Here is a 13,502-nt window from a genome sequence, read left to right as displayed (position 1 = left end):
ATAATAATACTTTGCCGGTGAAATCTATGAAATATTATTTATTGTAAGTACGGTGATATAGAAAATGAATTTGCTTTTATCTTGGGGGGTTGGCGCATAATCGAGGTTAATGGGTTAATGTATGAACTAAAAAATATCACTTTACGGATCTTAAATGTATAAATAGTGCCTATCTACTCAATTTATGAGTGGCAGAGTAATAAAGATGTGTATAAGAAACTGTAATTCAGAAGACTAAAAAGAAATTTCGACTGGAAAAATACCGCTAGGAATATCCCACATGTTTAAATTTCTACACAAAAAAAAACTATTTACGTTTTAAATAGGTACCTATGTTTTTTAATGAATTATTACGATACAAACACATAGATTTTTTTTGACCATAATATAATATAATATTAAAATAAAGAGAGAGATAAAGCTTATTCGAGGAGCACAGAGTATCATAATTCCGATGGGAGAGGGGGAGGGATGCAAATTATAATAAAGTGGTTGAAAAAAACATTTTTTTGTTTAAGGCAATTCACCATTAAAAGGAAAAAAAAACTTTTCATTGTAATGTAAGGCCACAAATTATTATTGAATTGTTTTTATTGTTTCACTTTTTTGGCTTTACCGTAAATGTACCCTGGGAACGAGCTAAAGCAGATTAACTCCTTCTGCGGTCTTTTAATGAGATTTTAAATATCTTTCTTTGAGATTTATTTAATTTTTCGAGGGTGTGTTTTTTCACCGAAATCGGGGTCATTCTTTTCTGCCTTCTCACAATCTAAAATCCAATCCTCTTATTATACTAAAATAAAGTCGCTATCCGCGTCTGTCTGTTCGTGCACTTAGTTCTTCTATACTATCATTTAGAGAATTTCTTCCGGAAGTTTTATATGTATAATACATGCACATTATATTTATAGAAAGTAGAGAAAAGTCAAGCAACGCCGGGAACAATGTCAACTAGTTATTATTATAGTTATTAACTATGTTATTGTCTGGAAGAAACATTTTTTCTTTTCGATTTAGCAATCACCTAGTCGGCGTGAAGATTTTAAGAAGTGCAATTATTTTAGCATGAATCTTGGGAGATATTAAATAATTGCTTGAAGAATTAATAATATTTTGAATAGGTATAACTGAAAATATCTTACAAGCTTTATAATTCGTGAATAGTGGCCATCTTCATGGTGAGATCCACCGGTTGGATACATGTTCCGGAAACAACATGAGCTGCCTGTATTTTGTTATATTTCTCTAAGTACGTGCTACCTACTAACCGAGCATCAAAATTATTCAAACGATTATAAAAACAAATCAAATTATAGTCATTTACCAAACACTACCAACAGCTTGTTTTTATGTTATTTGACTTTATAAATGCAATTTGAAAAACAAACTTTACTTCACATTTAATATACCAGCTTAAGTCCCTAATCAGATGTAGACATTCATTATTTTCCTCTTATTTTTAACGTAAGTTTGCAAAATTTCATCAAGAAGTATCAAAATTCTGCTTTAAGGGGTGAGAAATGAGGTTGTTTTTCCTAAATTTCATGTAGACAATAACCGTCTAGTTTTGAAGGGCAAATGTGCGAAATTTCATCAATCTCAGAATAAAACTGTTGATTTTTATTTAAAAAAACGCCTACCACCTAAAACCACACCGCCTGCCACAAACACTCTTCTTTGTATATGTAGGTATACTAGCTGAAGTCCCCGGTGTTGCCCGGGTTTTACAGAGCATTTTTAGAAATCAGTCGTAGATATAGCCATAAAGTGTGCAAATTTTCATCAAACTCGGAATAAAGCTGTAGATGTGCATAAAAATAAATTATACGCCGCCCGCTCGCTGTCCTAATCCTGTATCTAATATTATTAGATATGTAAAAAAAAACATTTAAAGTTAGTTTTCGTAGTTAATTTAATTTTCAGTTTTAATTTTGTTCCGCGAGTTAAGTTGTTCGAGGGGTAAGGCTATCGACTAAATAAAACGGGGATTTCTAATTAAATATTCATAATCCTGGCTATGTGTAAATATTTATTATATCTGTCAACCCAAATATGCTTTTTATGCCTCCCCCATAGTTGTTTGTTATTTTGCTTTTCAATTGTTCAACACTGTTATAAAACCCTAATTTGAATTTTGTTTACGTAAAATTAAGAAGAAAAATACTTTCGTAGGCTCCTTTAAAGATTATACAATTAATATACATACATTACCTACCCATCAGTGTCATCAGTTTCAAACTCCAATTAGGTTACGCTTGGAATAATTATATTTATCTTAGTAAATACGGCCTTATTCTTGTTAATTAAATATGCAAATTTTCGTAATATCACAATTATGTTGGATATGAACGAATAACTTCAGAATCTACACAATGCAAAAGATACCTTCATTTTACACGCATTTTTTATCCGTCTATAAATTCTTGGCAAGCATCCACAAAAACCGATTAAAAAGTTTGCCATCTGCCTTGGGTATCTATGAAAAACTGGATTATTAAAGCGCTAAGCTGGGGTAAAGCAATAGAAGCAGATTTAAAACAAATATTCCCGTTTTTAAATTCCTTTTACTCCTAAATCCATTGTGTTGAAAACAAGGGACGCAGGGGTGACTTTTATTAATAATTAACCACCACCTTTTTGTTTTCATTCATCAGTAACGAGGGGTGACTTGCTTTCACTTAACAAAGCTAATCAACAAACAGTAACGCTTTGTGTGTTTAACACAAAATAACAATCCAAATTCAGTTGAAATATTCTATTTCTATTTTATAAACTGCTAATTCGTGAAAAATTATAACATAGTTATTGCAAACTAGGGGCAGACCCGTAAAAACTCACCGGATATTATAATTGTAGGATTTGTAAGGCTGAAAGCATTTATAAAATATTTGCCTCAAGATCATAAACATTCATTTACCATTCGAATGATCACCGTTAGTAAACTTTACAAATTATTCTTCAGATTTAGATCTGCCAAAAATGTAATGAAATTATTAATAAGGCTGCCATGTTAATCTGTGAGAAATTGTTAGGATGCTGGCGAATTCTCCAATTAATGTTTTTACTGTCATTTTTATTACTGTCTGTATCTGTGCTTTCTCCAAAAAATAAAATATTCTTAATAATTTTGGTACCTACTTTATCGCTTGTCCTGATATGATTTAAAACTTAAAATTAAAAGTTTATTGTACTTGAATAATTTTACGCATAATGCGTAAAATGTAGACCACGGTTGACACAAACTCTGAGTTGACATCGCGTTTGGGTCCCACCCAGGCGTAGTGTGTTCAATTGGCTTAGTCAATCACAACGCTAGCAATATTTTCCGCTTACTGTGGCGGTAGTAGGAAATTTTGAAATATTTTCAGGTTATTCGTAACACGGGAATGAATATCCTTCTTAAAAAAAATGTTGTTTTCATACTCTTATTTTTAATTTAATAATACATACAAATTTCGACTACCATAATATGGGCATACGCCTAGTGTAGTAGTCGAAAAGCATCTTAAATGAATAAAGGAAAAGAATGATATCGGCTTTATGCTTTTGCTGCTGAATATATATTTTTGATTGTTTACTTATTACCTACCCGTCCTTCTGAAATATTATTTTTGTGTTATGTGATAATAATCTCCTATGGCTCACATCTTTCAATTTTTGTGAAAAATATAGGACTTGTAATGAAATGTAGTGCATTTTTATTTCTTCGTTTTTATTGTTCCCATTTGGCTGCAATCTTCAATCCCGATTTCCCACTAATCGATGATTGGTTTAGCTGTTGACTGTTAAAAGCTTTTGCGGTTTATCAGTTCCCTTTGTTTACCGTTTTAATAGAGTGCCTTAGCAAAACTAATAATGATACGATACCGTTATCATCCACGGGATTGCGTTAATTAACGTTGGGGGCTATAATTTCGACATAATACATCAAAGTACCAGTGTCGTGCAGTCAATAAAGGCATAAAAATTGAAACCATGATCAAATTTTGTTAAATAATAGAATTTCATAAATAAAATAATTTTTAAAAAATCCCTTAACTTTGGTCATCAACTTGTACGCTCATTCATTCAGATGACTAGAACAATCAGCGGAAAATTATAATAATACATATTTTTTTAATTCGACACAGCCTACATTTGGCCAGTTCGAGGCATTTCAGGACGGTGGCAGTTCAATACATTTTTGAAAAGTGATATAAAACCATTGAAAGTGATGAAAAAAATAGGACCCGTAAACCTAACTTAACCTAACGTAACCTATTTTTTTTTCATCACTTTTCATGACTTTATATCGCTTTTCATGAAAATTCACCCATGGTGTGTAGAATTGCTTCTGTCCTAAGTTGCCCGGTTATGGTTAATGGATGAATGTGTATGTATGTATGTATACATGTGTTGATTTATATGTGTGTATGCATGAATATATGTGTATTTATGTATGTATGTGTATACATGGGTGTATGTATATATGTACATATAAATAAATATTTTTTCCTTTTTCTTTATATAACAATGTACAATAACCATTAAAAAAAAATTTAAAATCCCAACTTACACTTATACAAGAAAATTTAACCAATACACATAAATACATGTACCATTTAATCATAACCACGTGAACACCTCAGCACAGGTTCTCCCAGTGAGGTGTTCACGAAACATATAACATTACCCACCACAGTGTCACCTACTCAAACCTACCTCACACCCAGCATAAAACACCATATTAACAACAGTTCTAAATTTATGTATTATATACAAATGTAAATATTTGGTAGACACTGTAATGTATGTATAGAAATAAATAAAAAAATATCCTTTGAAAAGTACCTACTCTCATCTTACGGAAATGGAAAAGTACTTCCCTAGCCTAATGAAACCCTCGATCGACCTGAATAATGCAGCATCGTGCCCTCCTGGAATCCATATTCATGAGAAGGTTACTGGAAGGCTAATTTTGAAGCAAACCCGTGGGTTGTATTGTCCCAAGCCTTTACTATGTTTCTATGCTTATGGTTTTCACATAGTTTGTTATTTCTTACCGGAGACTTCCCACGCTAGTCCACCCAAATTGCTGACGTCCAACTTCCAACTATTCATACGTACACACGTCGTACTTAGATACGAGAACCACCATGAGATATTGAGCTTAAAATATCGATTTAATTTTTTTAAATAAGACAATACTGTTTACTAAATACACGGTGTCCGGGGGTAAAGTGCGCCAACTTCGGGGGGGAGGGGGGGTGATTCTACATGATAGTACAGGTAAAAAAAAAAACTTCTCGAAATCCATCGTTTTTAGGTAAAAAACGTTGAATTGTTTGTATGGGAAAAAAATGTTGGAATTCCGAAAAAAGTTATTTATCTTTTTTACTTCTACCATCATGTATGTTTTTTACTTCTACCGTCATATAGAATCACCTCCCGTAGTTAGCGCACTTTACCCCCCGGGCACCCTATATATTGGGAGGAAAATATATTAATTTATTACAAAGCTTATTATGATTACGTCTTCTATATTCCGGAGTACTTAATGCGACCTAAAGTGACCATTGTTATCAGTGATCTAAACATTTACTGTAAAATCTTGTCTTCCACCCCTCTCTTCATCTCAACAAGAATTGGCTCTTTAATGCTTCTGTCATGAATTCTTTCAACTTCTCGGGAGAAGGAAAGACTTCAAATAAAATCATTGATTTGCTGTACTGATTATAATAAAACGAAGTGTGTTGTTTTCGATCGACTTTACCAGCGCAATTTATTGTTTCTGTTGGCAAAGAAAGCTGTTTTCATTATTTAAAACTATCCAGGAAAGTGGTTAGACTCTTGCTGCATTTATTTCTGCACGCGAAACAAAACGACTTTGATCCTCGGTAAGAGAGCTACTATTTTATGTGCAAACTTGTTATTTACATTTAATTATTTATATATTTATTAGACACTAAAAAATACAATTATAGAATAGTGAATCTTTGACTGTCCAGCTAGGAAGGTTTCTCGTTTCAGGACAATCAAATTGATAGGTTTAATTCATATAAAGTAGGCAGTGTAACACAAATACATAACAATAAATTCAATATTTGAAGAAATTACTTTTTACATTCATTCATAACATTGTAGCAATTACTTTCATTTTTACAATATAAGAGATAAGTTAGGTAGGCATCTTAATTTTTTTTTCATTGTTTCTATGATGTGTAAGAATTATTATTTTAAATAGTACATATTATTTGAGTTTTTCTAACGTAAATATATATTATCATCTTAATAAGTCTTACCTTTGGTTTTTCTATGCTAGGAGGTTGTACTGTTGGTTCTTTTTCGCATTTTCTGCAACTTAGTTGACCATTATTTATGTTTTAATCAATCTACTACGATCCTTGTAGTAATTAAAAAATATAGTTTTACATTGTTTTGTTATACATTTCTTAGCGCGCTCATTGAACGTTGATTTTGAATAAAGAAGGAGCAAATTCAGAAGGGCGTTAAGAAGCGCATAGAAGTATTTAAAAATACATTTAATTTAATTTCGATTTTTTTTTCTTCATTGTATGAATAAATTAATGAATTAAAGGGAATCTTGGAAGTGGAAGTTAACCCACTTCCCGGCATCTGATCGTGCTGAAATTCGGCAGATAGACTCGTTGTCGATGACAATGCAGTCTGTATATTTGATGGCACTCATGCACACACACGCATTTTTCAATTGGACGACATTATATATTTTAAAAAAAAATGTCGGTACTATCCGATTTGGATTTTGTTTTTGTTTGAGCGTTGTTGACTCCAGTCCTCCCCAGGAAGGTTCAATCCTTAATTAAAACATTTTTTTTAGAGATGTGCCGATTATGACTTTCGCCGACTAGCCGACTAGCCGATTAGTCGGTTGTAATAAGACCGACTAGTCGGCTAAGCCGATTACGGTTTCGGGGATAGTTCTAGGTACCCTGAAATGTCGCGCATGGCCAAAGTGTACCTCTGCTGTCCCGCAAGTTCTGTTTACAGTGAGAAACTGTTCTCAGAGGCCGGAAACATATATGAAACAAAAAGAAATCGATTGCTACCAGAAAGGGCAGAAGCTTTAGTCTTCTTACATCATAATTTACCCTTAATTAAAAAAATATAAGTAAGTTATAAAAAACATAAGGAGATTATGATATTTTTGGTTGTCACAATTGTGACTTTGATTTGATTAGATTATGTAGGTATAGTTATAAGAAATATGTTTTTTTCATTTTTTTTGTTTTTATCGAACAGTTCATGTTTAGAATTTTTGGATATATATATATATATAATATATACATATATTACTGTGCGTCTTGTACATACAATCTTGCTATAATACATATAACTGAGTTTGTTAATTTAAAAAATATACTTTTTATTTTAACAATAAGAAATACTTATAAATGTTCATTGAAGATAAGAAGATATTATGTTGTTTTTTATGTTAATTAGGATAGGTACTAATTTTGTTCAATAAATGTCATAATTATGTTTTATTTACAAGCAAGTAATTTTAAAAACTGATTACCAAAGGAAAGATGGCTTTAAATTTTTTAATGTATAAGACTGATTATATAAAAAAAATATATATAATCAAGGTTTTTATTTCATGTAGTTCCCCCGCATTCATATTATTGAGAAATACATACAACGTAAGAAGCCGGATAGTCGGCGCTCTTTGCCGATTAGTCGCCGACTAATCGACGACTACAATAGTGGCCGGATAGTCGGCTTTACCGACTAGTCGCCGACTAGTCGGAACATCTCTAATTTTTTTAGTTTTAAAATACATTTTAAGAGTTCACAGCAGTTTAAGACTCAATCCCAGGGGGGAGGTTCAATCAGTCAAATCAAAAGAAGTTTCAACCGGCCCAAGAGTCAAAAAATTGAAAATAGATGTATTATAGTAAAAAACATTTTTTACGGGTTGATTTTTATTTACCGAATGCAAAAGAAAATAGGCTAGAAAATAAATCTGAATGCTTATTATTCCTATCTGAACGGAATCTGAAGGCAATTATTATTAGTCGTTAAGTTTTTACATGTTCGCAATCAGAAGTTAACCTACGTTGTGGATTTCCATAATTAGATTTAATGAACTGACAACAAAACAAGAAAAAAGTGATCTTAGTCGTGCTTGCGTTGGAAATAATCCATGGAGGATTAATATTAAACTAACCTATCAAAGTGATCATTACGGGTTAAATTGAGAAATAACACAAGGATAAGGATTGTTGGGTATGTCGTACATTTTTAGTTCAGTTGTGTGACTGAGTATTTGTCTATTTTGTGAAGGTTGTATTGATCTGAATTATGTAAGAGCGCTTTAACACATCTCGTGCGACCGCACACTTAAGCTTTCCATATTGAAATGTCAACTTGCAAGTGCACTCAGTGTAATATACTAATGTAGTGCAGTTTGCGGTGTCCTTGTCGTTCCACTTGGTAATCACACAGGTGTTGGTTTGGTTATCCGATCGCTCGCGGTTGTTCCGTATCAATTTCTCTGTAGAGCCGACAAAGATATTACTCAAGTTCACTGCGACGGAGACACCATACGAATTTTCAAAGAACGTGCAAAAACTCAAACCATTTTAGTAGAAATTTTATATGTATAATTAATTTTGTATTTCTGACGAATAATGTCTTGTTAATAGGGAAATTTCATTTCTTTTACTGTATAATCCTGCCCTCATATGATCCTGATCATAGAATACATTGCCGCTAAGAGCTCCCTCTGGTTCGTGCGTCGTTTAAAAGAAAGAGGGAAAGGATAAGGATCAACCCCCTGCAGTAATTTTCGCAATTTTTTATATAATATTTTCTAATACTAAAACACTATTTAATATATTTATATTATCCATACTACTAAATTTTAATAATATGTAAATGAAATCCTCAGCGCGGGAGATCCCAGTGAGGATATCATTATTTATATTTGTTACAAAAAAGAAATATAATAAAACATTTATTATTATTATAATAGTGACCTATGTACTCGTATTTGTGCCAATTCATCAAAAAGTAAGAATATATATTTTTTAATATTTAAACAATAGAACCATCAAACAAAATACTAGGTATATGACTTTAAAACTCGTGACTCTTGGACTTTAATCGTCACTTGGTTTTCCATTCCCCTCACCATAATTCCCACTTATTTGCAATGATCATGCCGTCTATGGTGCCGATATTTTGTTGGTGGACATGTCAAGTACGAGTAGGTACTGTACGTTAAATGGATTTAATCCGGCTCAGCGCACAGATTGACCTGTTTCCTGCACCCGTTAATAAATCATTAACTTCCTTCTTATTCCACATGTCTGCTCCAAAAGTTTCAGCTTTTCGATTACACCTGCAAACTCTAACTCACGCTTCATTTATTATCATATCTACATTTGCTGTACCGAAAACTGATAAACAATCTGTATTTAACACTTTTCAACGTACAGATTATTCACGATCTAATGGAGCAGGCTGCGAAAAATGTACAACATTGTTTGTTTAACATGACGCTATTTTATAGTTTTTTATTTTTATTTTTGAAAATAATAATAATTACATTCAATGTCGGTTTGTGTGGCTAACGCCATTTTAACACGCATGGCAATTAGTGAATGATTACAACTGCCAGCAACTTTCTGGTTTTCTTTTTATTTTATTTGCTGGTAATATGGTTGAAAGACCCTAATATTTCCTATTTCGCGTTGCTTTGCTTATATTATTGACGAACATCGTGCAAGTTAATACTAATATCGATGTTTATGAAGCATTCATTATCAACCGGCGGAACTACAATCATGCATGTCAATGAACTTTTAGGAAGCATCTAAAATAATATTTAATAAAATTTCTTATCTCAATACTTGTCGGGATAAATGCTTCGGCTCACCTCCTCGGACCCTAATATCTGTAAATTTCGGGAAATTTCAACATTCACATGGGAGTAAACCTATAATTGTTTAATTTCCTGTTACTTATTATTTCTGTTTATAAAACTGAACTTGTTAAAAATAGTTGTTATGTTTAGATGAGACATGAATCGAAAAAATAGGTTCAATTTTTCACCTCTAATTGACCTCCAACGCTCTAACTCAAACTACCGAAACCGGACTAAACACACTGCTCATCGCGTTCAAATAATGGAACAGGTTTCGACGAGATTATTAGTACGCGATGGCGACTCTAATTGGATGTAGCTCTATGGTTGAAACATTTGTCCTTTCCCATCAGCGCACCTAATTTATATTGTTTTGACTGCACGAATTTTGCGGCGCTCGTCAAAGCTCTTCTACTCAATTAGATTCGAGCATAAACTCAAAATTTGTGTAATTATCATTAAAACTAACAAGATAGTCGAATCACCCACCACGCTGCTTGGTGCCAAGTTCCTCGACTAATTCATCGATGGATACTTAGCACCTACAACTAAACTCATGAATGGCAAACCATTGGCACTTATGTTAGTATATGTATAATTATTGCTAACCTTGTCGTCTGCTACTGCATGTTATGAATTTTTCCCCATTCCCGTCGCACGGCTTCACTTGCGTGCAAGCAGGATGCAAAAGGGATACAAGTGCAAGCCGGTTAGCCCTTATTTATTTATAGTCCGGAATAAACTACAAAAAATTTAATTGAAACAGTAGTAATTTAGGCAATTTTGAGGTGGAAGGGTTGGGTTTCTTGTGTACCACTGTCTTGTGTCTTTGTCGGTGTCCGCGACACGAATAATTTGACTTTTCCTTTGACGCACTTGAAGAAATAGGTTCGCCACCCCTGATCCAGCGCATACAAGGATTCAAGGCCCGCGTCGTGTATGGCTCTCTATTGGCTATATAATGGCCACCGCCGGGCTAACGGCCACGTTAGGATGCAAATGTAATTACGATCTCTCCCTGCTATGCGATGGCGGGCTACTAATTATTCAGGCTCGCTCATATTCCAGCGATAAAACAGCTAACGTCTGCTTAGCGGATTACCTTAACGGAATCAACGTTAAATGTTCTAACGCCAGCTTGGAACAGAGCGGAAGGGATTTAATTTATAGAGAAGTTCAATCTAACCGCTATCGGTAAACGGATTTTTAGAATGTTGGAGGGAATATTTATGACTAAACTATTCCAATGGCTCTTATTCTATTTTTTTTTCAGAGAAGACTGATTTAGCTATCTATCTAAAAAAAATAATAAATTACATTTTTTCTATCTAAATTCTTAATGTTACACTCATATATTGATTTATGTTTAAAAAATCACGTTTAAATTTTCGTTGTGTCTGAGCATTCCTAGATCTTATATAATGCGATTTCAAGACATTAGTATGGGGTTATTATTATTAGTCCATTCATTTTTAACCACTTCAGCGATGGCGTGAATATCAATATTAAATCAGTCTTAATTTTGCCTGGTTCTCGTTGGGTGTCAAAAAGCTCCCCGCGTCTGTGTGTGGCACTAACTAGTATGTACCTACTTAAAGTTCCGCTTATTCAATTGATGTCTGAAATTTAGTCTAAAAACTGATACCTATTGTTAAACTTGACTTCGAATACTTTTTGTTATTGGGGCTTGTCCAAATATAAATGAATTTCTCGTTATTTTTTTTAATAAAACCTTCCAGTATCCCAAATGCCTGTATTACCTTTTGTTCTTTTATTATCTAAATATAGCCTCGTTTTCTAAGTTTCCGCTTTTATGTTCAAATAAATGATTATAGCCGAAAATAGCTCCAGATATCGAGACTCGATTAAGTTTTTAAATGTCACCGACTCTTTTACGTAATATTTTTTCATCACGATATCATTGAACATCAAGCTGACTTTATTCCAACGTCAGAACTGAAACTAACCTCTTTTAATCTATCTGCAATGTATTATTAGATTTATTTTGTCCGAATAAATTGGACCTGTAGCCACTTTCTAATTAATTATGTAACGTTTCTATTGTTTTCTAATATTATATTTTTTGTTACAGGTGCCGGAGAATCAGGGAAAAGTACCATAGTTAAACAAATGAAGTAAGTATCTCCATAATTACTTATCTAGGTATATGAATAATATAGGTGATTTTTTACAAGGCATGAGTATAGTTCGTGCATTTCCACTGAACGTAATTCTTCCGGTATTCAGTTTGTAAAGCCACTCTTTACTCAACACTCGTGCATTGCATACTACAGAGTACAGAGTACCGGAATCAGTTTTCAGTTTTCTCTTTCCATCTTCGGCCGGTCCACCCACGCCCACCGAGCGGAACGCGACAGAATCAATAATATTCACCCCGTGTCTGAAAGAAGATCTTTTAGCTTCCTATAGATGTCGCTTTTCCACGAATCGCTCTCCGTCTGAATGTCGTTTTCTTCATGCAATTTCAATTACAATCAGCGGCCGGACTAACAATAATCTCGAGAACACTTCGCTCCCTATATAATAAACTAGCTCATGCGTACCCAGCGTTGCTCGTGGAGTTATAAATGGTTTGGGGGGTAAAGTTTTGAGGTTCGAGATCTTTTTAAGATTTACAATTCTGTAGTACATTATTTTGATGTATCTCTTAAGGTTTAGCCAACGTTAGCAATGTAACCGTCCGAAAATATTGTTTTTATGACTTATGATTCTTTCTTCTCATCGACTTTTTTCTACTTTCTATTAATATGATATGCATGTATTATATATATAAACCTTCCAGAAGAAATTCTCTAAATGATGGTGAAAACCCCATAAAAATCTGTCCCGTAGTTTAGAACCAAGTGTACAGACAGACGCGGATAGAGACTTTGTTATATAGTATTTAGAGATACACCTATTTATAATAGATATTAAATCAAAAAAAAATCATAATAAATTATTCTTGTAATTCTATTCTGCTTAATTTATATGTCAGATCACTATATTTAAGGTCCTGTTTGATTAAGGCATATAGGTTCTCGAAAATGGTAAGTAATGAATTGCTATAAAGCAGGAAATCTCTTTATTTCTATCATCACTCGATAACCGACTAATTAAAATAAAATAAGTATGCAGTTCGTGTCTAGAAATAATGCGTTTCAATTTTTTATTGAACACTTATTTTCTAATGAGTAACATTTCAACCTTCGAGCAAAAACAAATCCCCTAAACTTGTGCCTAGAAATCCGTCGTGGGTTTCCTAGTACCTCACTGCCCATTGTCTCGATTTTATGGTATTTTGAACCTTAAAAAATTAACTAATTTACTAAAATATATTTTATTTGCTTGGCAAAGAAATAATGTATCTTAATAAATCGGTAGCTTGTCGGTTCGTCACTTGCAAACATATATTTTTATCTGTATAAAAACGCGTCGTAGAATAGAAGTCATATTACTGTATTTTTTATTTAGAGGAAATTCTCATATCTTTCTTCTATCTATTCTTATATATCTCATATTAGTTGGCAAATATAATAAAACTGAAGAATATTTTCGTATTCTTCATTATGTAATATATTTTTTTATAACATTAGAGGAAAATCCCTTTCAG

At 32.9% G+C, this 13,502-nt stretch overlaps 1 protein-coding gene across 3 annotated transcripts in view; it reads left to right on the top strand.

Annotated features, from left to right (window-relative positions):
- Positions 1 to 13,502, top strand: part of Galphao (G protein alpha o subunit) — a 234,901-nt gene that overhangs the window by 44,708 nt on the left and 176,691 nt on the right. For all 3 annotated transcript variants that reach the window (XM_089638797.1, XM_089638796.1, XM_089638798.1), the window contains exon 2: positions 11,982 to 12,024. In XM_089638797.1, coding sequence (XP_089494923.1) covers positions 11,982 to 12,024 — 43 coding nt within the window. The remainder of the gene's footprint in view (positions 1 to 11,981; positions 12,025 to 13,502) is intronic.

The sequence above is a fragment of the Hesperophylax consimilis genome, chromosome 13 (assembly GCF_061612785.1).
Source record: "Hesperophylax consimilis isolate HC1 chromosome 13, BYU_Hcon_1.0, whole genome shotgun sequence".
Classification (NCBI taxonomy): domain Eukaryota; kingdom Metazoa; phylum Arthropoda; class Insecta; order Trichoptera; family Limnephilidae; genus Hesperophylax; species Hesperophylax consimilis.
Note: the sequence above shows the minus strand (reverse complement) of the source record. Positions and strands in the feature narration are given on the sequence as shown.